This window comes from Pogona vitticeps, chromosome 6 (genome assembly GCF_051106095.1).
Source record: "Pogona vitticeps strain Pit_001003342236 chromosome 6, PviZW2.1, whole genome shotgun sequence".
Classification (NCBI taxonomy): domain Eukaryota; kingdom Metazoa; phylum Chordata; class Lepidosauria; order Squamata; family Agamidae; genus Pogona; species Pogona vitticeps.
In genome coordinates, this window is record NC_135788.1 from 102,133,777 (window position 1) to 102,159,778 (window position 26,002).

Sequence of the window (26,002 nt, forward strand, 5' to 3'; positions counted from 1 at the left end):
GAATAAAAGGATTCATTACTTACAATTGAACAGATCAAGCAGAACATTGACAAACACGATTGCTTTCAGTAACAGACTTCAACAGACTCTTGAGGGGGAAAGCATGGAACAGAGAGGTGGGACTCTCCTCGAATTCAGAGGCAGGAAGGAACTATTGGTCAGTGTGAGATAGATTGACGGTAACCCCAGTATTGTTCATCACAGACAGGTTCATGGCTGTTAGCAGCGGCACAGCATGCAGGAATCCACGGCCAAAGATATAAGCTTTGTCACTTCTTAGTGCGTGCACATCTACTATGCAGGGAGTATCCAGTATGAACACTGATATCTGTATGCTTCTTTGTCTCTCTGTACATCTACCCAATCGCCACATGGGTATTACGTTAATGTCATCAACAATTAGCACCTGAACAGCAAATTGAGCAGACAGATGCAATGCATTTGTGGTCACACTGTCTCTCCACTCTCATCGGTATTCTTAATTTGAATTTGTACATATGCATTAGAATATGCAGATTTCATGCACTTCTGTATCTCCCCTCCCCCAGCTCATAACATGTATGAGGGAAACCTAGATGCTTCCATAGTGGATGAAACAGACACCGCCAGGATTTTTATTTATGATTTTTTAAAAATATTTTTACCTAACTTTTCTCCTTTAAAAAGGACACAAGGTATCTTGCATCATTAAAAACACAATATTAAAAGCTAAAGACAGTAAATTATTTGAGTATTTTAAAAGGAATTAATAATACTACATTAAAATTTTAAGTAAAGCTACACAATGCAAACTATCCCGATTGTAAAACCTCTCCTAGACAGTCAGTCACAAAGGAAAAGGCTGCCTGCGGAAGGACAGCAAAGATGGGGCCAGTCTGGCCTTCTGTGGGGGGGAGTTCCAGAGTCTGGGATCAGCAACAGAGAATGGCCAGGGATGAGAGCGATGTGTGTGAATATATGTCTTTCCCTTGCTTTTTCTTCCTCTCTCCTTCTGGACGGTTCGTGCCAAGTACCAGCTGCAAAAGAGTTACTGGTTTGTAGCAAATCCACCCCTGCAATGACCTCTGTGTCTTTTCTGGATTAGGGCCTTTCCTGGGGTGTTAACAGCGGCCTTCGTGGACCTCCCGTCAAGCTCAGGTTTTTGTCCCAGGCATCTTGGACTCCGTCACGTTTCTTTTGCTCTAGTTTCATTAATACGTGAACAGTTAACCTCTTACTCACTGCGCGCAAGTGCACCTGCCTGTCTTCTCGGCCTGACACCTCCTCATCCCACCACTCCCGTGCATTTCACCCTCCCAGCATACTTTGGGCCTTGTGGGGGAAATATAATCCCGGTTGAACTTGTCTTTATAAGCAAAGAGTCTGTAGCATTTGAGAGTCGCTTCTGCCTGAGGGCACGGGAAACGATGTTGAGCGGGGCGGGTGCAGCGGGAGGGTGGGTCACAGAGAAAGGTCTAGAGAAGACCAAAGGGGGCTGGCTACTGCCTGGTGGATTGTTTGCATTTGTGATATCCTGTGTTTGTGTATGTGTTGTGTTTAATAGCAACATTTCAGATAACTTCTTGCCCAAGGCACAGTGTGCTTGGATAGATACACTCACAGCCCAGCCTCTGAGCCTATAAGCATGCTCACCTGGTGTGTGTTCATTGTGGAGTTCAACAAGTCACCTACACATGTATTGCTCCTTGCATATTGGAAATATGTCTTGTGTGTGGACGTGGCAAGAGAAGAGCCACAATCTGGGATAAGGAGAGAAGAAGCAAAAGAGACAATGTGATACGTAAAATAAATAACAACAGCCAGAACCCTTTTCCTGAAAACTTGGGCCCTGATTAAACTTTGTGCATGTCTGTTTTCCCCTTGTGCGTCTCTAAAGAATATCCCAGTGGGTGCCATATTCGAGAGCCCATTTATTTCCCTTTTTCCTGGCCTCATTGATTCATGAGGGAAACTCACAGGAAAGGACTAGAGAGAGAAAAAGATTCTGGATGATGTGTAAGAAAGGATGAGGTGTGGACCTGCCATCATGTGCAGTCTGAAGCAGTACAGTCCAAACACACATTGACATCCTTGATTGCTGTTTGTGAGAACAAGGTCACAGGTTTAGCCTTACCTGTCATTCACTTATTGTGTGCCGGCAACTATCTGGTCTGCTGATAATATGACACTCTCTTGTGCACACATGCAGCCTCTCAAAAATCCATTGTACATGCCTGTTGTTAACTGTTGTTCCCATTGGTAGTTATGCATGTCCCAAATAGATTCTGACCCTTTTGACTTGATTGTATAGACCCGTGCTTCCCAAACCACTAGAAATCCCTTGATGTGGTTGGACTTCAGTTCCCAGAAGCCTTAGCAAACTTCCATTTGTTAGGCCAATGGGCTTCTAGAAAGTGAATTGCAACAACATGTAGGGAACCAAGTTTGGGAACCACTGGGAAGAGACTAAGTAAGAAATTCAAAGACAAGTTCAACTTTGTTGTCCCGTGCCAGATTAATCATTTCTCTGGCTCTTCTCCCCCACCCCAACCCCTGGCACTTAAGACATTGCAAGAGAGGCTGCACACACTGTGCTGTGCCATTGGAATGTTGCATCATGGTGGTGTTTGCATCGTGACCCAAGCAGGGGCCATCTGCATGTAGAAGAGGGAGGTACAAGTTTGGGGTGGTTCCCTTCCCCAGTGTTCTCCTTCAAATGCCATAAATTGTGTCCTCTTTCCCTTAGTCCTTCTTTTCTTTCCACTAATGTTTTCCTGTGTGTTTGGTGTGTGTGCGCGTCTGTCTGTTCTATTCATTAACCCAAGATAAAATGTTTATGTTTGGACTGGAATATTCTCATCCTGGATGATGGGATTGGGGGAAAGAAGGAGGGTGGGGGGAGAAAAGTGGATCTGATTTTCAGCAACGAGGTTTGGTGGCATGGGAAAGAATGAGCCACGCTTGGAACCTTTACGTGATATGATAAGAAGAAAAGGACCCAACAGAAAGCCATGACATTCATACGATTAGCAACTAACTGTATGAGTGGTTTCTCAAAAAGTAGCAATTGTGAGAAATTGATCTGGATTGGAAGCCTATGAGCATGAGGGTTTATCTCTTTGACCCTGCTGCAGTTTAGTTCTTGATGGCACTCTCCAAATTTGTTACTTATTCTTAAATAATTGTTCATGCAATTACCAACTGCAGAAAGGTCTCGTGTTTAGCTGTGCCGTGGTTAGTGTGACATGGCTTCTTATGTGAGAAAATAATACAGCTTTTGCTGGACATCATTGTTTCAAATCTCCTTCCACAGAAGAAAATATAAATGTAGATGAAGTACTTCGTAAGGAGAAAATTAGGCTCATCTTTTTTGGCACAGTATGTTCTATTATGGAATAAGTTCAGTGTTGTTTTTAATTAGCAGAGTCAAATGACAGAAGACACTGAACCTGCACTTAAACGCTTCTATCTAATGTGAGGCTGATAGTTTCATTTGGGTTGACTTTCACAGAGCATAATTTGAATCCTGAAACTTTCTGGTACTAAAAGGTCTATATCATAATTATATTAATGTGTTTTTGATATACTGTTGTCCTGCTAAAATGCTGCAAATGGTTGGCCATGTAAGACTTGACAAACACAGTACAAAAGGAAAAAAATGACCCAGAAGTGAAGTAGGGAAAATGTTAATTTGGAAATAAGTTAATTCATGTTCTGTCATAATGACCAGTAGAACAGCTACTGCAGAAGATAGTTCTGGAGTGGAATGAATTTTTTTGTTCTGAAATTATGGGAGGAGACCCTACTCTCATTCATAGACTGGCCCTTGGTTTTGTCTAAAGCAGTGGTTCCCAACTTTGGGCAACTCAGATGTTCTTGGACTACAACTCCCAGAAGCCTTCACTATTAGCTGTGTTGGCAAGGACTTCTGGGAGTTGCATCCAAGAACAACTGGGGACCCAAGTTTGGGAACCGCTGATCCAAAGAAGCCTATTTCTTGAATGGTTTCTCAGAAAGATCAGAGTTTTCATAACACTAATGGGGATTTTTCATCCATCCAAACATTTTAGACTATGTCTCCATTGCCATTGGCTTGTGTGGTCAGGCTTTTGGAAGCTGAAGCCCCAAACAGGCAGAGGCCAAATTTGTCTTAGGACTTGAATCTAAGTATAGAGCATAACAGTCAAGTGTTAGCCGTAATACATTGGGATGATTTTGATATTCTTACTCCTCCGTATGTGGTGACGTGGTGGCGCTGTGGGCTAAACCGCAGAAGCCTGTGCTGCAGGGTCAGAAGACCAGCAGTCGTAAGTTCGAATCCACGCGACGGAGTGAGCACCCGCCACTTGTCCCAGCTCCCGCCAACCTAGCGGTTCGAAAGCATGCAAATGCGAGTAGATAAATAGGTACCACCTCGGTGGGAAGGTAAACAGCGTCCGTGTCTAAATCACACTGGCCATGTGACCACGGAAGGATTGTCTTCGGACAAACACTGGCTCTATGGCTTGAAGAGCGGGATGAGCGCCGCCCCCTAGAGTCGAACACGACTGGACAAAAATTGTCAAGGGGAACCTTTACCTTACTCCTCCGTATATCTGCTAGTTTAGAGGAAATTGAGACTGGCTACCCAGCCCCAAAGCAAATGTTCTTCCATCCCATAAAAATGCAAATAATTGTGTGGCATCTAGTCAGTTCTGACTTATGAAGATCCTTTATAGGATTTTCTAGATAGTATTCAAATGTAGGTTATCATTCCCTTCTTCTAGGGGCATCCTGGGACTGTGAGGGTTACTCACGGTCTTACAGGCTGGCTCTACTCGGATGCACAGCTGGGAACTAAACCCCCAACCTGTGGCTCCACAGCCAAGATGCCTAATTCACAGAGCTATCCAACCGGCTATTCCATCCCATACATGCATTGAAAAGGCAGTCACAGAAATCACCAGTGTTCCATGAAGGTTTCAAATGTCCTGCTGTGCTGTGACAATTGCAACCCCATACCAAAATACAAAAATAAAGGGCAATAAATCCATGTCTTTGCTGAATTCGCTGAATGAGCAAACATGCAGGTTGTACCCTACAGAGACTGAATTGAATATTGATTTCAAAACAAACAATCCCAGACCGTTTTCTTTCTTTCATGTCCTTTTATGAATGTTCTACAGATTTACCATATATCGTTTCATACTCTGTCCTTGCAGGGGTGATGGTTAGTTGAGAAATAACCGTTTCCCAAGGCTGCCTTATCAAATTATATGTCAGAGACTACAGAATATCAGCCTGGGTGTCTCATGGTCCAATCCAATACTTTATTTTCTCAATTTTATCAGATAGCAATGGCACTGAAATTGATGGTAAAATTCACTTCTAAGCAGAACTTGGGAAATCACCTTTTTTACAGGCAACTTCCTGAATCATTCCCCCCAACTATGGCCATGCTGCTTGGGGGATTCTGAGAGCTGTAATCCAGATTGTCAGTTGTAAACATTTTCCTTTAATGTTAAGGATGTTAATTGTCAGTTGTCCACATTTTCCTTTAATGTTAAGCAGTTTCAACCACTGACATGTCAGGTAAGAGATACTGAGAAAAGATGGGAAAGATGTTGTGACAACCCCAGACCTACTGGAGTATACCACCCTTTAGTTAAGCTGCCACCAACCATTCCCTATAAGGAGTCACACAGACCAGGAATGGATTTTACTAAACAAAAGAACAAGGTTTATTTAAATAACAAACAGGGTAAATAAAAAGATCAGGTAAATAAGATACTGTAACGTGGCATAGTCCAAATCATATACATACAACAGTTTGGTTCCCACTGAACCCTTTAAAGTAAAGCACAGACCCTGAACCTATCAGTTCTGGCTACCTATATAGAAACCTGAACCTATCAGGTATGTACTAACTGACACACAGTTGTACTCAGTCTGACACACAGACTCCAACTCCTAACTCTCCACATCAGCTCCAACTATATATACAGTACAGCTCCTCCCCCCTGATGTCCCGCCTTCCACTCCCCATAGGATGGAACTTTCCCTCCAAACCCATGACAGACAGGTACCATCAGTGCTGTATGTGACAGATGTCTTGCTAGAAAAACAGATAGTTTTGGTAGATGGACCAGTAGTGGGATCCAGTGAAAAGCAACTTCAAACATTCAATGTGGGGATGACTGATAGTGGCCAGTTATATCTAGTAACTGGATTAGAGTGCAAGGTGTACCTTACACATAAGCATTGGCTTGCCTGCTTTCTCCTCTGGAGCTCACAGTAAGTACAGTATTCCATGGAGTTGCTGCTGGATGTGACCCGTCCCTCCATAGTAGTGGGTCTCTCCTTGCATCCATCCATCCCCTCCCCTACAAACTTTGGACTTTCTAGAGTGCAGTTGTAATGTTGGAAAACTCCATCTCCTCCCCCGTGACCAGTTGAAACATGGATTAGATACCACCTACTGCAAAGAGTTTCAGCCACCTTTTTTTTTTTTTGCCTCGTGCCTCGACAAAGCCTTCAAAAATGCCAGCCTCCCAGGCCCAGAATTCTGTTATGCCGCACACCCTCTGTGCAAAGGAAGGGTTGCCACAGTGGTGTTTGTGATCCTGCTTCGTTTTCCTCTCCACCCGACCCCTCTCTACCCCTCCTCACAGCAAACAGAAGAGGTCCCTGCACCCGAGCTGTCTTCTGAGACTGAAGAAACAGAAAACAGTGAGAACAAGTCCCAACCCAAACGCCTCCATGTTTCCAACATCCCCTTCCGCTTCCGAGACCCAGATCTTCGACAGATGTTTGGGGTGAGTCAGTCCTTCACCACTCCCCTGTGAAGACAATTCTAGGGTTATAGATAAGGAAAATGCAATTGAGATCTGTAGTAAAGAATGCTACTAGATGACAAATTCTAGGATTCCTTAGGATGGAGACATAACAATAAGTATCAGGGTGCAACGACATAATGAAGAAAATGCAAATAAATTCATGTTCATTCAGTCACACTGAGGAGACTTTCCAATGGAGGATTTTGCTTCACCTTCATGATAAAAAAATTAAAAGGACCAACTGGATTCGCTCGCCATTCCTGAATGTGTGCTAGCCCAGCTTTTCTGCATTGGTTCATGCGATTACATGCCTGAATTGATGTGAATTGATTTGTTGCTTTAAAAAAGTAGATGCCCCAGTGGTAGAGGGAAAAGTCATGGATGCGAAGGGGGGCGGCGGACAAGGGAGAATCTGACCTGATTCACATTTCTCTTTGCATCATGTGATCAACCAAAACTGTGAATCAACACACCCCATTCCTGTAGTATTTTCCACTTGCCCCCTCCCCGTATAGTTACAAGCTCAGTTAAATCTCCGGTCATGCTGAATATAATTGGACATGGTTTGGGAATATTGTCAGGAATACACCTAAGTATTTGTTAATTGACCCTGGCATAAAATCATAGTTTGTGGTTTTTACACAAATTCTGATCTCAGAGCAGGAAGGGGCTGGCTACTGCGCCTGGCAATGACTGTCTTTCCCTTTCTTTTCCAGCAATTTGGGAAGATCCTGGATGTGGAGATTATCTTTAATGAGCGTGGCTCAAAGGTATGAAGCTACCAGCTGCTGAGAAGAGTAAGCAAAGAAGGCCAGGGTCCGCTGGGCAAGGCTGTGCCACATTTTAGAATCTCACCATTGCTCAGTAGAAGGGCAAGATTTTTATGTTGGCAAGGCCAGTTGAAGAGCACTGGCATCATCAACAGCTATGAGAAAGATGCAGCAGTTGTGGGGGAGTGTTGTGAATACTGTGCGCAGTCTCATTGATAGTACCCCAGCATCTCCTGTGACATTGAAGCATCTCTCTTGGGTCGTGGGAGGCAGCTTTCAAGGGTGGCAAAATCCCTCAAGATGTTCTACACATCTGAACTTCAGATGAGGTATAAGCAGAGCTAGGAAAAGTTATATTTTAGGACTACAATTCACCAAATACGCCCATGCTTGTCTAGAAGTTTCATCACAGAAAGAAAGGTTTCCAAGCTTTTATAAGAAAATTAAGTGTGCTTTATCAGCCCCAAAGTCTAATTTGTGTGACATTCTGCTACCTGCCATGACTAATTAGGGCTCTTTAGCAAGTCCACAAGCAATGTTTGCAAATGGTATAGCCGCCCCCCCCCCAGCCACTGGCATTGATGGCAGTGGTCACTGACGGTAGTCTGCAGAGCCCTTGGGGCCAGGAGCAACTGAGAAACTATGAGTTTTTAAAAACCCTCTGAGACACTGTCCATCGTCCCTTCTTGAGATAGTGAATTCCCCAAGTCAATCACATACTTTCTGAAGAAATGTTTTCTTTTCACAATCTAATACTCTCCATCTCCCCATAGGTTTTAATCTTAGGGGGAGAAAATTATCTTTGTATGAACTTGATTCACATCATCCATTATTTCATAGCCGTCCCAAATGCCTCTCACTTGTTGCCAAAATGAACATTCCCCACAAATGCTACTCTTTTAAATGGTGTTTCAACATAATTAATTTTTTTTTGCTTTCTGCTTCTTACTCTCTTTTCAACCCTACATCATTTTTTAAAAAACAAGGAGTGACCAAAATTGTATATAGCTTTATAAAAGGCAGGTTTCTAGCTCTCATGACTGAGAAGAGGAAAGCCCGAGGACATGTAGCTACTGTTGGAATTCTGCAGGGCTCTCAGACGTTAAGGGTGGTTTGGAGAGCAGTCTCAGTAAGATTCCCGGTGTTAAAGCAGGGAGGCCTCAAATCTGTTTAACAGATGCAAAATAACCCCCTTTAATTCAAAATGCCTTAGTATGAGCTCTTTTGCCTTGAAACTGAAATTGAAGTTCAAACTTAGAGATTTGTTTATAATGTACTCCTCCAGCCACCGGGATGAGACTACAAAGTACAGATGAGCCCCAGCTCAGTAGAAGCACCATGATAGCAGGGGATGATGGGAATTGTAACCCATCACCCCTGGAGGGCATTGGGTTGAGAATGACTATGGCCTATGCTTCTAAATATATATTCCTAGCCTACTAAATACAAAGGGTATTCATGCTGACAGGAGAACGTACAAGAAAGCTTTAGGCGTAGAGATGGGCAGGATGGAATTAGCAAAAGATCCTTCAGATGTCTTAACTTTTTCAGTTTTCATGCTTACAAAGCTCTCTCCTTCAGGGTTTCGGCTTTGTCACCTTTGAAAACAGCCAGGATGCTGACCAGGCACGGGAGAAGCTGAACAGCAGCATTGTGGAAGGGAGAAAGATTGAGGTGAAAAATTACATGCACATGCTCCTTAAAACGATGTCTGTGTTTCAGAATTCATCTGCTAAAACTTTGACAACCTAAGCTGCATAATATTATATATTTTTGAAAGGGAATTTAGTTTTAATGATGCTGTATAGAGAGAATGTGTATGCATGTATATGTGAATGAACATTTAAATATGTTTGCTAGAACCAGACTGTTGTATTTGTATATGACATGATTCTAATCAATCAGAATGAGACTGTAGACAGTCAGGCTGCTATATAAAGCAGGCATCAGTTAGAAGTCTGTTAGACAGGAACTGATAGGGCTGACAGGGTTAAATGTATAAGTAAGACAGGGTTTAATATGACAATATGTACAGTGCTTCAGACAGGAACAAGGATGTAACTGATTAAAATATATAACAGGGCTAAATAAGGCTTACAAGTATAACAATAGTACAATGAGATAGTTATTTACCAGAGAAAATATGTCTGTCATACCAAATGTCTAAGCACTATAAGTTATGTTTTATAGATATCTATATTTAGTAAAAGTTATTTCATATTTTAACCAAGTCAGTGGTTATTTGAATATCACTTGCTCGCACGAACACATATATGGGAGAACAACAAAGTTTACTTTGTATAAATAGCAGTTTTTATCTAAATAAATATATGCAAATTCTGTTAAACGGTACTGTAGGTTATAATTTATTTCTTATAACCAAAAGCCAACATGCACTGCAGCATTCTCCTACTATCATATAATCAAATCCAGACACACATAAGACAAAGGTAACTACAGATTTGGGAGGTCCTCCAAATTTACAGGGGGGGGAAATGGAGGAATATTCTAAATACTGTATTCTAAAAAGATCCAAGACAGTTTCTTAGCGTCTTAGAACTGCAGAGCTGGAAGAGACCTTATGCATCATTGAGTCCAGCCCTTGTCAAGGAGGCAGAGTGGGGAATCAAACTCCCAACCTCTTGCCTAAAACATGGTGGAAGGGAGTTCTGAAAATGTTGTCTGTCCCACTACTTTGGGGTGGCGGGGATGACTGATGGCAACTTCATGCAAGTGATCTCATTTCTTGCTTCCATCTCCAATCCAGGTCAACAATGCCACGGCCCGTTTAGTTACCAAGAAACCTCCAGCAGCGCCTGTAGTGAATGGTATGTAGCAACAGGGATATGTTCTGCTCAGCCTGGCATTTCTAAAGAGAGAAGTGCCATCGTATGCCAAAGTATCTTCCCTACTCTTGGAGGTGGAAATCTCTTCCCCTAATCTCAGTTATTCCATGGCAATTGGCAGATACTGACCATGACGTTCCCCTTCATCATATGTCTTATGGACAGTTCTGCCACTGAAAACTGGTGCTGCAGCTAAGGTTAGTAGCATTACTAGTAGGCATTTTGGATTTTTTTTTTTGGACCATTGATCCTATAATTCTCCTTGCTGAGAGTCCCACCGCCCAAAACCAGACCTTAGTAAAAGTAAAGGTTCCCCTTGATATTTAGTCCAGTCGTGTCCAACTCTAGGGCGCGGTGCTCATCCCCATTTCCAAGCCATAGAGCCAGTGTTTGTCTGTAGACAGTTTCCGTGGTCATGTGGCCAGCACGACTAGACACAGATCGCCATTACCTTCCCACCAATGTGGTACCTATTTATCTACTCACATTTTACATGCTTTCAAACTGCTAGGTTGGCAGGAGCTGGTACAAGAGATGGGAGCTCACTCCGTTGCGTGGATTCGATCTTACAACTGCTGGTCTTTGACTTTGCAGCACTGAGGTTTCTGTGGTTTAATCCACAGCCTCACCACGTCCCACGTTCTGGAAGGTGGAATCCCACCTCCCAGAACCAGACCTTACAGACTTCTAAACTGTGGTCACCTGGAGAGAAGACTCAACCAGCAGGCTTCAGGCCTAAGATAGGCCTAAGTTCCTGTTTGACAAGAAAGATGGTTGCTGGGTAGCCTCTTTTTCAAACAGGAAGCTAGGCCTAGCCAAGCCTGCCAGTTGGGCCTTCAGTCCAGGTGAGCGCAATTTAGGTGCCTGTGGGATCTGACAGGTGGGACTCCCAGAAAGAAGAATTATGAGATATGTAGTACACAAAATGCAAAACACTCGTCCTTAGTTGCTAGGTCAGCAGCATGCCAGTCCTGAGATCACAAGGTCAACCCCTAAGTATAGACCGTCTTGATATCACAAAACAGACTCTTGTGATACTGGGGGTGTGATATTGTTAAGCTTTTTTTATTCATGCAGGTAACCTCTACCAATAGGCCATTGTTACAACTGTTTTTTGCCCAGTCTTTAGCTCAAGTGTCTTGGCAGAGATGTAAAACAGACCCAGATCAAAGCCTGCCAGTAGGCTCTGGCTCCATATGAGGGACATCAGCTCTCAGACATAGGCCTCCTCTCAACCAGTAGCTGCTACACCAGGGGTAGGCCCTGTGGCCAATTTCCTGCCTGTAGGACACTGTAGAGGCTACACAGAGTGACACAATGTAAAAGAAGTGAAAACAAATATCTCTAGAAGTCCACTCGTAGCTTTAAGAAATGCAGTATTTGAGGGTGTTAATCACTGCAGGGTTATGTATAAAAAGGTAAATCACAGCTCAGGGCAATTCCCAGGAGCTGAAATTCACCAGGTCAGTAAATAGAATGAAGAAGGACTCCTCCTTGTTCTTTACCTCAGAAGGCAAAATGTCTTCAGTCATTCCTGTGGCTTCCTGCGTGTTCTGGTGACATCCTTCAGGGGTGAGGTCTGGCTTGCAATGCCCAAGACATTTTGCTACATAGAAGTAGTGCTCCCCTGTCAAGAAGCATCATACCCTGAAGCCAGACAAGTTATTTGTCCCACCAACATCTCTCTTCACTCTCATGATAGAAGTTTATTAACAACAAAATGCTTAATGAACCATGTTCAGCTCTTGAATGAAGCCCCAGATCATCCATCTGGGAGAGCCTCCTCACTTTGCCCTTGAATCCTGATTCTCCTCTCTGCCTGTCCTTGTAGGATGGAAGATCAATCCTGTTGTTGGTACTGTCTATGCTCCTGACCTGTACACAGGTAAGTAAGTGCCTCTGTGGTGAAGGATATATAGTGATAATTATGCTGTAGCACTCTGAGGTGGTGCATAAGCCAAAACAACAAGATTTCCAGGAGAAAGCCCCTGTTAGCGTGGGAAGATAGTGGTTACTGTTGAGATGGCTGGTTTTTGTTAGGGCCTCCAGACCTCCATTCAAGTTTATTTGTAAGAAGTTGTTCTCTGTTTTTACTGTAAAGCAAAAAAAATGGCAACAATAGCAAAGGAAGATCAGCCCTCCCCCATGCTAAAAACCAAAACAGATTTTGTATACTCCCAGTTGTGTGGGTCCCCTCCCCATTCCTTCTGCCAAGTAGTTTGCTTTCTTTAGTTTCGTTTTGTTTCCTGACGGTGTTCCATTTTTGTAAAAGATTATTTGTAAATTAAATACATAGATTTATTCGTCTATGGGCTTTGAATTCAGGCTTTATTCCACTGTTAAGTGGATTTTGTGTGCTTGTGAGGAGGGATAATTGGTCTATAGACTGTAGGCATCTCATACTGTTTATTTTTGTAAGACATGATGCCTTCAAACTGTTTTCAAGATGTATGAAAGTACTATAACAATCAATCATTCAGTTAATGATTTGGGTTTTCTTGTACTAAAATGTATGCAAAATGTGTATGAATAGCCTAGTGTTACTGTTGTATCAATTACCTGCTGTTCAGTACTTTTTAAATGTACTGTACGTAGTTTTCTTGAAATTAAGAGCACTCCCCTGGATCTCTGTTACAATAAGCCCTTTTAGTGTTTTCTCTGTTCCCATGTTTCTGCTGTCCTTTATTAAATTTCAGTTGACCTGTTGTCTCCATCTTGGAGGCGGGGTGATATGTGATATAAGTTTATATTTATGATTTTTGTTTTCTTATTTTGTTATTGTTACATTTATTTTTATGCATCATTTATGTTCAATGCTGTCTTGTACGTTCCTTATAAGTTCCCTTGTAAGCTGCCCAGAGTAGTGGTTCACCACTAGATGGACAGGATAGAAGTTCAAAAAAACATCATCATCATGTTAGAACTGCAGAGCTGGAAGGGACCCTATGGATCACTGAATCCACCCTCATTCAAGGAGACACATTGGGGATTCAAACACCCAAACTCTGGCTCTCTAGTCAGATACCTAAACTACTGAGCTATCCAGCAGTGATTAATAATAATAAACACCTTCATATGCTGTTGACAGCAGTTACTATCCCTGTACCTCTTTCTGGCGACATCTTGTGCTCTGTTCTATCATCCCACTTTTTCACCAATATCCATGCCCTTTATTAAGTCAGAAATAATGTTTCTGTCACTACAGGCGTTGACCACAGTGGCCACCAAAATGTCTGTTTGCTGTCCCTAAACCTACTTATAGAACCTCATAACAGAATCATATTGTTTCTTTCTTGCCTGGAAAAAAAATCCTCTCTATTCTTCTTAGGATCCTCATCAAGAGATGGTGTAGGGCCAAACTATGCACCACATTGTTAGAAGCAGAAAAACGTGTAGAGCAGGAAGGGACCTCAAAGATCATTGAGTCCAATCCCCCGCTGAAGTCAGAAGTCCACAGCTAAAAGCATACCTTATTTATTTATTTATTTATTTATTTACAATATTTTTTAGCCGCACCATTGCCAGTGGCTTCTGATATATTCTCAGTTTAAAATCTCCAGCAAATGAGGTTTTTAATCTCAGTTTTAAAACCTCCAGTTTACTGGTATTGGACAACATTAAACATCTTTCAGTGTTCCAGAGATCTGGTATAGGCAGTCTTTCGGTGAATGAGCAATCAGCCATGCAAACAAGGTCTGTGCTTACCATTAACTAACCAAACAAGCCAATTTGCAGTACTAAAGGAAGTATGCAATGTTCCTGGTGTGACAATCAGCCTTTTTCTGCACTTGGAGGAATTTTTTTTTCCTGATCACTGGGCATCTCTACTCAGGATTCAAAGGCAGCATTAAGATTGCCTTGGTCTTATAAAGTCTCCCTTTTGTGTGGTTGTTTCACTTCAGAATCTGATAAGCTAGCTCTGCTTCATTTGGGTACCCTCCACATTGGAATGGATCTCAGCTCATCTGCCCCAAAGATGGGATATAGGAGAGCCAAGGTGTATAGTGGTTAAAGGCTGGGTACGTGAGAGATGTGGGTTCTAATCCTGGATGAACCATGAAACATACAGGATGAGGTTTGGCCACTCCCTCTCTCTCAGCCTGACCTACTTCAAAGGATTTTGGGGAGGAGAAAACTGGGAAAGAGGAGAGCTGTATACACCACTTTCAACAACTCAATGAAGGAAAGGAAGGATGTGCATGTAAATAATAATATGATCATTTTCTATCTCTGTTGTTCATGGGATGTACCTTATTCACTCTCACCCAGTGGCAAGCATCCCTTACCCCATGATGGCTCCAGCTGCCCTGGCATATCGTGGGGCTCTGCGTGGACGTGGCCGAGCCACCATTTATAATCCTATCAGAGCAGCACCTACCCCTTCTCCAGTTCCAGCCTATGGCAGGTGAGCAGTTTGTAATCATCATCATCATCTTAGAACTACAAAGCAGGAAGGGATCCTACAGAATAGATCATGGAGTCCAATTCCTATCAAGGAGGTACAGTAGGGGATCAAACCCCCAACCTCTGGCTCTACAGCCAGATGCGTAAACCAATGAGCTATCCAGCCATTCAAGGAGACAGTGGAAGCTGCCCTGTACACAGATTTAAAGCTGTGGTCCATTAGTCCAGTTTTTCCCATGCCAGCCAGGAACCAGAAATCTCCAGGGTTTCTGGCTGATCTCTTCCCTAGCTCTGGGGATCGCTGGTACACCCTGGTGGTTTTCCATCCAAGTGTCAACCCAGCCCAATCCTGCCTAGCTTCTGAAAACATTTGAGACCAGTCATGTTAAGGATGGGATGGTAGCGTTGAGAGGAGGTGTCAGACTGAGGAAGCAGCTTGATAGTATTGCTACAAAGGCAGCTTTCCCCAACCTGATATCCTACAGCTGCTTTGGACTACAACTCCTAATTCCTATTTGCAAATCCAGTCAATGCTGGATGGGGATGGTTGGAGTTGTAGTCTGGTACACACCCCTTAAAAATATGCCCAGGCAGAAGTGCTCGCTGAGTCGCAGTCATGTCTGAAGCAAAGGTCAGAAACCTGTGGCCCTCCAGATGTTGGACTATCTTCTGGCATAGCCCATGCGGAGGGCAGCTATAGTCTAGCAACGTCTGAAGAACTGTGTTCTCCACCCCACCCAACCAAGTGTAATAACTTATTTCCTTAAAAGGCTTACACCAAATATACAGTAGCATTTTATGCTGACTAAATGGGGATGGAGGGACACTCTGCATATGCCCAGAAGCTTTTTCATCTTCCTGATAGGCTTGAAGATGAGGCTGTGTGATATCTGGAATTAATATTGCAAATATGAACCAGGGGATGTAAGGAAGTTGCTGTCTGCACACTGACTTTTCTTTTCTCCCCCTGCTCTGTCTATCCAGCGTCCTCTATCCAGATGGCCTGTATGGTTCTGACCTCTATGTAAGTCCTTATCTGGGTGTCTTTGGGGTTTAAGCGGTCTCGGGGAGGTGCCCATGCTGGCAGTCCAGGAATGGAGGAAGGGAGTGGCACCGGCTTCATGGGGTTTGCAAAGACAGAGCGAGAGCCATGGGGTGGCAGATCTTTGGGATAGCTCACAGGGTGGGGAAGTGTGAAAATAGTGCTATTACCAAACAGCACACAGTGATCAAATAGCAGATGGATTGTCCGACCACATAAAGTTGAGAGTTCTTGTGGCTGGTAGGTCTCTGGGATGACAGATGTATGCCCTGGAGGACAGAAATCCAAGGTGTTCTTTGATGCAAGGCCAGCCCAAGACATTTTGCTGCCTGAGTCAAAGGGTAAAAGCCAGTTCTTTGGATTGGCAGCTGGATCTTTCTTCCATACTGGTGATGGAGAAAGCATCTCCACTGCACCTGAACGTAGCAGGCCAGTTCAGGTCTATCCAGCACAAGGCTCCTTTTCTGGCCATACTTTCCTGCTGCCCCCCAGTATCTGCCATTTGAGGCAGATGCCTCTGTCTGTCTAATGGCAGGGCCGGCATGGCTTTGTCAGGCAGAATTACAGCTTGGTTTTAGTTATGTTAACCTAGCTTGCTTGGTTCAGGATTGGGGAAAAGAAGACCTGTGAACAAAGCTGCAGTTCTCATTGGAGGGGTTTAATGGGGAAGTCACACACATTGTGGACTATTGACATGAATGTTGTGTCCTTTGGGTTGCAGGGTTATCCTGCAGCATACAGAGTGGCCCAGATGCCAGCAGCTGCTGCAGCAGCCGCAACAGCGGCAGCCGCCTATAGTGACGGGTAAGTTGGAAGCTGGTGAATCTGTAATGTATTCAGTGTTCCTAAAGCTCTGCCTACAAATATGTCCTTGGGTTCCTTGCCACAGGTATGGAAGGGTCTACACTACGGCTGAGCCCTATCACCATACGATGACCCCCACCTATGGAGTTGGCGCCATGGTAAGACATTGCATGGGCACCGTTCACAAAGGAAGATGTTTTGGTCTGTACGGTACGTGGCAGGCAGGTGCTCACATAGGAACAAGGAAAACACCGGTCAAAAAACGATACGTATGCTCCCACACTTCAGTAAGAGATAAAACACATCACTGGGTTTTTGTAATAGTGATTTTAAATATTTGTAATTTAGGATTTCAACTATATTTTTAATGTGAATTGTTAGCCATCTTGGGCTCTCCTGTGCAGCAGCAGGATGTAAATTGTTAGAATGATTATAATTATAGCAAAGGCTGAGGTCTTTTTGGTACAGTGGTGCCTCGCAAGACAAAAGCCTCGCAGGACAAAAAAAAACCTCGCAAGACAAATAGCTTTGGCAATGGGGGTTGGCAATGGCAAGACAAATGTTCCTATGGCCGTGCTTTGCAAGAAGAATGTTTTTGGGTTTTTTGTTCCTGCCTCATGTTTGCTGATTTTTAAATCAGCAAATCATTTTAAAATGATGTTTAAAGGATGTTTAAATGACGTTTAAAAAGTTAAAGTTTTTTGATTGAAAATTTTTAAATCATCTGCGTAATATGTATGGCTTTAAAGAGCACTTAATAAACCCTTTGTAAACCAAATTTGACTTTGTTCTGACTTTTTTTTGCCCATAGGAACGCATTAATTAGATTTCAATGCATTCCTATGGGAAAACCCGTTTCGCAAGATGAATTTTTCGCAAGACAACATTAACCGCGGAAGAAATTAAATTCATCTTGCAAGGCACCACTGCGCTCTAGTCTCAAGTAGAGTTTTGGCAGAGTTGGAGAAATTACTTTTTGGAATTAAAACTTTTAGAATCCTCCAGCCTGGCTCTGACTTTTAGAAACTCTGTAGCTTTAATGCGTCCTTTCAAAATGGCCAGTAGATGGCAGTGTTTACCAGCCAGTGTATCATAAAATTGAAACATGTTATGTTATGTTATGTTATGTTATGTTATGTTATGTTATGTTATGTTATGTTATGTTATGTTATGTTATGTTATGTTATGTTATGTTATGTTATGTTATGTTGATCTTCCTCGAGATTCCCCAGATTTTTTTATGCTGCATTTGGCAGTTTAAGAAAGTTTCAAGGGGTTGGAATACTGGGTTCTGCAAGCACATCCAGAAAGGAAAACTCCCTTTCTCTGATATGGGAAAATGCACAAACATTTTAGATGAGGACAGCCATGCAGCTCTCCAAAGAAGACTGTATGGACATTCTGTTTCCAGTGGGCAGGTGAAGAGGAGAGACAGGAGGCATGAGTCAGCCACGCTTCTCATCCTACCCCCTGGCATGGGGTGGGGGGTGCCTTTTCTTTCTTTGTGCCATGCTGTATCCAGAGTAAAGCTGTTGATCTGCGTATGACTGGTTGTTTGCTTGCTGGAGGATTCTGGGGAGTTGTAGTCCAAACAAGGAAATTATCCAGCTTCTGTCTGGACCCATAAACAGAAGCACCCCGCATTGTATTACGTATGTCGTGGTAGGTACCATCCCCTGCCCCACTTTGAGGTACATCTAATGTAATGAAAGTTCAGAATAGAATAGAATCCAAAGAAGAGGGGAGAGGAAGCTACGTTCCACACAGGCTGGGTTATAGAAGCACATCATGATTCTTGAGATGCAGGGCTTCTGTATTCCTTCCCATTCTTTGATTGTGAAATACACACACACACACGCACACAGCTTTTGGATGTTAAGATCACATGTGTACTTTCTCTCTTTCTCACAGACCAGCTTATATAGAGGAGGATGTAACCGCTTCACTCCATACTGAAGGACCAAGTGCTGGTGTTGAGCCACTAGGAGGCGCCTGTGAGCTGATGGCAGAGATGGTGGGACCGGCGCTGAGACTTGTTTGTGTGTGTGTGTGTCTATGTGTGTGTGTTTGTATGTGTGAGACATTGAGTGCAAAAGGCAGGCAGGCGCTTGGTGCAGGTCACTCCCAACCAGCAGCACACTAATACTGGGGACAGCTTTCAACATTGTTTCTGATCTTTCACTGCTGGATCCTAGTGCTGGACAGCAAAACAAACTCGCATGCAGTACAGACCAAGAAATATGCAACCACAGCTAGGTTCTTGGCCTTGGAATCAGCGAGGTGCACTGGATTAAAACTATGGCTGTCCTCTGCGTTTGTTTGTGTGAACTCTGAAAGCTGTCGAAATCCTTTTCTGAATCACATCCCGGAGCTCCTTCTGTTCTGCAGTGTATGTACAGAAGTTTCCAAACTTATTATTGCATATTCTTTAGTTCTGCAGAGCATGGAGCAGTTACTTTTCGGGATGACATCTTCGAGAATCTTCCAGGCAGCATTGGAATTCTGGGACTTGTAGTGTGAAAAGTAACTTTTCCAAGCTTTACTTGTACCACATTTTTAAAACAGTTTCCAAGTGAGCCTCGTGGTGCAGTGGTTAAACTGCAGTACTGCAGTCAAGCCTCTTGCTGAATTCAGCCCCGACAGGTTCAGGGAACTGGCTCAAAGTTGACCCGGCCTTCCATCCCTACAAGGTTGGTAAAATGAGTACCCAGTGTGCTTGGGGTGCAAGTTGTTCCTTGCATATTTATGTTGTAAACTGCCCAGAGAGCATTCTAGCACTATGGGGCAGTATATAAGTTGAAACAACAACACGTGTTCAAACCATTATGACAGAAGACATAGGGGGGAAAAACAGACATTAAAGATAAATTATAATTAGAATTGAAATCATGCTAGCATTGAAGCCTCAGAGAAACATGAGAAATCTGAATAGAAAGCAATTCTGTGCTAAAAACCCTGAAGACCAATTACAAAACAAGCTAATTGGCAGAACCCAGTAAGTTAAGAGAAATTCTGTGGTGACGCACCAATCATTTCCTAGGAACATTTCTCTTAAGATACCCATTGTGGTGTAGGGAATGGAGTAATAGACTAGGACTCTATAGAGACCAGGGTCCCAATCCCTGCACTGCCGTGGAAACTCACTAGAGGAGTGGAACTGATACAAACCACTCCTTAAATATCTCACTTATCTTGAAAGCCTGGTTAGGGTCGCTGTAAGTCCTTTGGTCTAGATGGGCAGGATAGAAATTCAATCAATCAATCAATCAATCAATCAATCAATCAATAAGTTTCAACTTGACAGCACATAACAGCAACAACGATGGGTTATCTTTAAAAGCCTGTTTCTGCCACAAGTCAAATAACACAACAATTAGAACACTTGAAAGCAGTTTTATAATTGTGGTACAATCAGAGCTTGGGAAAGTGACTTTTTGCGCTAGAACTCCCAGCGTTGCCATGGTGGTTGGCAGATTCTGGGAGGCCTCATGCAGCCTTGTGAGCCATACAGATAGCCATGTTGTATCCCTAAGCAATGATATCTGGACTATTTGCCACAAGATACACTAACTAGTGTACCTAAGACTCTGGCATTTACATGGGTGGGTGGAAGGACAACGACAACTTATTTCAAGCCAGTTTCTGCATTTTTATGCACCTGTATCCTTCATGGCTTCCCCAAAGATCTTGGGGAAAGTGGCTTTAAAATGCTATACTAAGGCTCCCAGGATTCAAGGGGCAGAAGATACATTTGTTTTCTCATTTGCTGCATTGTGTTATACATTGGAGGGAAATGTATGGCCTTCAACATGTTGCTGGACTACAACTGCCATCATTGGTGGCTATAGAGCATGCAGATTGGGACTGATGGGAGCTGGAATCCACACCCCTTGACAGGGCCTTAGATTTCCTGTCCCTCCCATATGGGTTCCTCTCTGGAGTTCTCCCCTTGCTTTTCTCATTCCCTGTCCTTTTCCTTCTCTCTGATTAGTCTTCGATATTTTTCTCCTTCATGACGTGCTAACACTATGCTTCTTTTTGTTTGCTTTCCTGCATCTCTGATCTGCTTTGGGCATCACCTCAGGACAAGCAGTGGCTGAAGCCAGCCTTTTATTTTTCTGTGAAAACTTTCAGAATTTTTTTTTCTAAAAAGTATTCTCCTTGTTTTAAATTCTGAGGGAAATTGGTAATATTTTGTTCAGGGTTTTTGCGCTTGTTGTTCTCTCATGAGAAAATGGAATTTGCATTTTAGATTGTTGTTTTTCTTTTGAAACAGCTAGGAAGGAGAGAAAGGGCTCTGAGTATGAGGATAATGGAGATCTTTGTTGCATCAAGAAACATCAAACACATTAATGTGAGCGGTTCCTCTGGAAACTACTCAATTTAGCAGCAAAAAACCAAAAAGGGACATGTTCTCTCACGCATCCAAAAACAAGGACGGGTAGTACCTTTAATAGTAAACTTAGAACTGCAGAGCCAGAAGGAGCCCTCCGGATCATCAAATCCAGCCCCTGTCAAGGAGGCACAGTGGAGGAATTGAACCCCCGACCTCTGGCTCCTCAGCCAAATGCCTAAACTGGTGAACTAACACCTATTGGCAGAAATTAGCATCACAGTTTCTATTTAGGCTCACTTTGATATATATATATTTATAAATACATAAATGCCCACCTTATTTTGCCTGGGCTGCTCCTTTAAAATCAACAAAAGTATTTTTTTTTAATGGGTATATTTTATTTTTATTTGTTGTTAAATCCTGGGAATGTTCATAACTGGAAAAGAAAGGAACAGTACAATCATCTTCATGTCTACCAAAGAATTGAATAGGGATTATGCAAAGGTAAATATTATTGTATAGGTCTCTCTCTCTCTCTCTCTCTCTCTCTCTCTCTCTCTCTCTCTCTCTCTCTCTCTCTCTCTCTCTCTATCTATCTATCTATCTATCTATCTATCTATCTATCTAGTAGGACCTCCTTATCTGTGGGATCAGTATCCACTGATTCATTTATCCACAGTCTGAAAACAGAAAAAAAATTAAAAGAAAAATCCTAAAAATATATATTTCTAAAAATGCATATACCAAAGCCAGAGACCATGCTATGTATAGTATTCATTATAATCCATGTTTTTCAGAAATTATAGGTGTGGTGGGTTTGAACTGATCTTCTTCAGATACGGGGTCTTACTGTAGATAGATATGTATACACATGCGCACATACATACATGCAGAACATACGAAAGATTCAAACTAGTAATGCTGAGAACCTGTTTTGACTGCTCAGGAGGGTGGCTGTGTGGCACTCATTGACATGTAGGCTGCCCAACTGGAAAAGCAAAGGGGCATTAATGAATGCAATGTAACGTATATGCCTCGGTATAGGATTGAAGTCTAGAGATTTTTTAAAAGCAGGAGTCAAAGAGCAAGCCTCCTCCCTCCTCTTGCTAAAAGCTGCTGATCCCAAAGCAGAAACAATTTCTGTTCCTTGCCATTTGCTTCATGGGCTGGAGTGCCTCCAGCGATACCTGCTTACTTCGTCATGCAATATCTCAGGGAAACCCTTCTACACAAACGCTTTGTTCTTTTCAGTGTTTCCTTGTTACTGTAATAAAATCCTTATTCTGGCTAACTTCTATTACTCTGCCTCTTCTTCTTCTTCCTCCTCCTCCTCCTCCTCCTCCTCTTCCTCTGCGGCTGCATAGTTCCTCTTTTCCTTCTCCAGCCCAATGACTTGCTTGCTTCCAATTCTCCACTCTTGGTTGGCAGGGAGTCAGAACATGGAGAAATTTAAAAACAAGAACAGATCTCATGGCCACTGTGTTTATCTGGTGGCTTGGTGGGGGTGGGGGTGGAGACCTGAAGGTCTGGGAAAAGGAATGGCAGTTCTTTATGCAAATACTCACCCCATTTTTTGGTTAAATTAATTCAGAAGGTTTCAGAGGTTGCAGTTCTGAGTAATTGCTACCTAGAAAACCCTGAAAAGGGTCACCCTAAGTCTGAACTGACTTGATGGCACACAATTATTATTTATTGTTAAAGAAAGTCTATCAAACATTCTTGGCCCCAGATAACAGTGGAACAAAACTGTGTGTGTACGATGGGACATAATACCTCTCTCAAACCACTTTGTACTGTTTCCAGTATATGGATAACTGAATGCTAGTGGTAAAATGGTGGACACTTCCCTACTGCTCTGTGGAAATGGAAAAGCCAGGCTGTCCACATTTTGGAACATTTCCCTACCACACAGGTGTGTGTGGGGGGAATGAAGCCTCCAGCTCAAATGTAGGCTTCAGCGCCCACAGTGTGAGCCCCTGAACTGCTGTCCTTTGAAAAAGAGTTAACTGCCCCTCCCCAATGGCCAATTATGCCCCTAGATCAGTGGTTCACAACCTTGGGTCCCCATATATTCATGGACTACAACTCCCTGAAATCCTGTCCCATGTGGCTCATGGTGAAGGCTTCTGGGATCCAAGAATATCTAGGGACCCAAGATTGGGACTCACTGGACTAGCCGGTCACTTCTTATTTCTAAAAAAAGGGGGCATCTTAAAAAAAAACTCACAGAAGTCCAGGACAAGAGGAGAAAGTGTACTTTCAGTGGCAAATCACACCTCTCAGAAGCTTCTGAGGGCATGATTTGACATTTTGGTGAAGGACAGTTCTGAGGGGTTGTGTTGAGTGTACACCTCCCCTTCAGCTATATTCTGTGTTTAGTCTATTGCCTGATTCATCCGTGTATTATTATTACTAGTGATAATGTGTAGAAACTGTGAGGATATAGGTTTCGTAGTACATGTTTTTCCATTTTTGTCCGAAAAAACAAGTACTACAAAACCTATATTCTCAGTTTCTACATATTATCACTAGTAATAATAATACACGGATAAATCAAGCAAACCACTAGGTGACTAGGGGAAGGTGCCGACTCTAGTTCCCAGATTCCACCACCTTTTTAAGTGGTGTAATCTAGGAACTTGAGTTGGTACTTTCCCCCAGTGGAATAACACCTTTAAGGAGGCACATTCTTTACAGAAACAGAGTTTGGAAAAGGGTCCCCAACACCACCATCATTATAATTCTCCAAATCATCCCATTCGCCATGTTGAAACTTGCAATAAAAAAAAGGATCTTCTCCAAGCTCTGGGACAGCAGTTGATTTGAAATGATCCCAACATTCTTGGTGAAATCTCCCAAATATGCTTCTTCTCATAAACAAATGCTTTGGTTTGCCTTGTCAGGGAAAGTTGAGAAATCGCCTTGTGGTGCATTTAGGGGACAGGGCTTGTAAAACATTCTTTTGACAGCAAAGGGGTACCTTGATGCCTTGCTTCATGCTGCTGCTTCTTTCTCACTTTACATTTCTCCCCCTGATTATCTTTCAATTAAATCAGCAACAGCTGCATCTTTTTCTCACATATCCTAACCTTTGCACAAAGTATTTCCTTTCTCTTGTAAAGTTTATTTCTGGATAAAGCCTATGGCATTTGAACTGCACATCTTTCCCTTGGTCTACAGAGGAAGTGGTGTGAGGCATCTGAATCTTGAGGTAGTGTTTAAAATGAATTTGTACTGCTAGAAGATCCAAGCACAAAAGAGAACGGGGCCCTTGCCCCTTTAAATTGTTGCGAAGAAGAGGGAACACAATTATTAAAGGTGCAAAAGCCTCAGCCTCTTTTGCAGCTGGTAATCCCAGATACAGCTCACAGGGGATATCTCTACAGTTTATTTTTGCTTTACTGTTGTAGTTTCAAGTGTTAGGAAACAAAAACACGCACATGAAGGTGAACGATCCTATCTCAATTCAAGTAGTCTGACATAGTATCTCCATTGCATTTTCCCATTTCATTTTGTTTCACGTGCAGAACAACCCGTGGAAATGAGACAAGGAAAATTTAATTACAGTATATGTGTTGGCTATTAAACTCTGCTTAACTCAGTATTCCTGAGTGAAACTACAAGTCTGCAGTATCAAAAAGTGATATTGGTTTAAATAGATTCCCTTGCATATATGAGTGTGTTTTTAAATTCTTCACACTGCTGTCTGTTTCCGTTTAAAATTGTGTTCTACTCTGGATTGGAATTCTAGTTTTATCGGATTGGCAAGTGATCTCTTGCAGTACTTATCGTGACAGACTTGCAGATTCAGTTCTGTCCATGCTAGGTGCTTGGGATTGATTTTAGCTCTAATTTAACACCTGGTAGTAATTGACCTGAAAGGGACAGACACCTATAGGTTCAAATGAATGACAGAAAGGTCTCTTTGTAAGAAGTAGCCTTCCTTCAGTGTTAAAAACAACTGGATCATAACCCCTTGAGTTTCTCTGGTCTCCCTTAGTTTGCAAATGTTTTGTGCTTGGTCGTCAGGCCTTTGTTTGCTTTCTGATTGACCAGATACTGCTGAAACATTAACATGTTTTGTTCTTCCAATGATATGTGATATCTAGTGTCTGATTTTACACAGAATTTAAAGCAGAAAAGAGGCATTTTGCCTGAAAGAAAGAGGTGGACCATCTTTCTACATTCTTCTCACCCATTTCCTCTCATTCTCCTTTTCTTGGCTTGTCTGCTTCTCTCTTTCTCCTGCACCTTCTTTCCTTGCTCACATACTTCTGTGCTTTCCTTCTTATTTCTTCACCTTTCAGTGGCTGATTTTGTATCACTCCTGTTTCTGCTTCCACAATCGCTTATTCCCTGCATTCTGCTTACGACCTTCGATTGTGTATATACTCCCTCTTTTTTCCCCTTTTCTTCTAAAGCCAAAATTAATCTTTGCATGTGATTAACATAAGCAGGGAAAAGAGGGAACTCTTTAACTCCTCCATTTTTTTCCTGCTCAAAATCACCGTCTCTAAGGCGGGGGGGGGGGGGAAGGTGCACCTTGCACCAGAGAAGACAGGCTTAATAGGAAAGAATTTGAACAGAAAAATCTCTGGAAGGGAATGGCTTAAGCAGTCCCTGTTCCCTCTCTTCTCACCCTTTCCTCCACTTGTACTGACTGTCCCCTTATGTTGCATTTTTATTAAAGAAAATATACCGGGGCGGGGAGATATACGGGGCCAAGTATGGAGCAAAAACAAAAGTACTAGAGCTTCTTTAAGACTAACAGAAGGAGCCTTGTGGTGCAGTGGTTAAACTGCAGTACTGTAATCAAGACTCTGCTCATGATCTGAGTTCAATCCCAAAAGGAATCAGGTAGTTGGCTCATGGTTGACTCCGTTTTCCATCCTTCCGTGGTCAGGAAATTGAGTATCCAGCTCACTGGGGGTAGGTGGCAATATGTAGTCTGCATAATTAAATTGTAAACTGCCCAGAGAGAACTTTAAGCGCTACGGAGCAGTACA

General features: G+C 42.7%; 1 protein-coding gene and 1 long non-coding RNA gene across 5 annotated transcripts in view; one reads left to right on the forward strand and one right to left on the reverse strand.

The window, feature by feature from the left end:
- The window catches only part of LOC110086939 (RNA binding protein fox-1 homolog 3), a 46,305-nt gene extending 24,018 nt beyond the window's left edge, over positions 1–22,287 (forward strand). For all 4 annotated transcript variants that reach the window (XM_073004440.2, XM_073004441.2, XM_073004439.2 and 1 more), the window contains exons 3-12: positions 6,630–6,773; positions 7,511–7,564; positions 9,146–9,238; positions 10,332–10,392; positions 12,242–12,295; positions 14,680–14,815; positions 15,799–15,838; positions 16,578–16,660; positions 16,746–16,818; positions 18,572–22,287. In XM_073004440.2, the coding sequence (XP_072860541.1) occupies positions 6,630–6,773; positions 7,511–7,564; positions 9,146–9,238; positions 10,332–10,392; positions 12,242–12,295; positions 14,680–14,815; positions 15,799–15,838; positions 16,578–16,660; positions 16,746–16,818; positions 18,572–18,616 (783 nt within the window). In that variant the 3' untranslated portion in view covers positions 18,617–22,287. The remainder of the gene's footprint in view (positions 1–6,629; positions 6,774–7,510; positions 7,565–9,145; positions 9,239–10,331; positions 10,393–12,241; positions 12,296–14,679; positions 14,816–15,798; positions 15,839–16,577; positions 16,661–16,745; positions 16,819–18,571) is intronic.
- On the reverse strand, positions 1,139–5,599 carry LOC144583679 (uncharacterized). The gene is made up of 2 exons (XR_013537605.1): positions 4,558–5,599; positions 1,139–4,202 (listed from the first exon to the last, which is right to left on the reverse strand). It is a non-coding gene; the product is annotated as an uncharacterized LOC144583679 (long non-coding RNA).
- Positions 22,288–26,002: the final 3,715 nt, after the last annotated feature.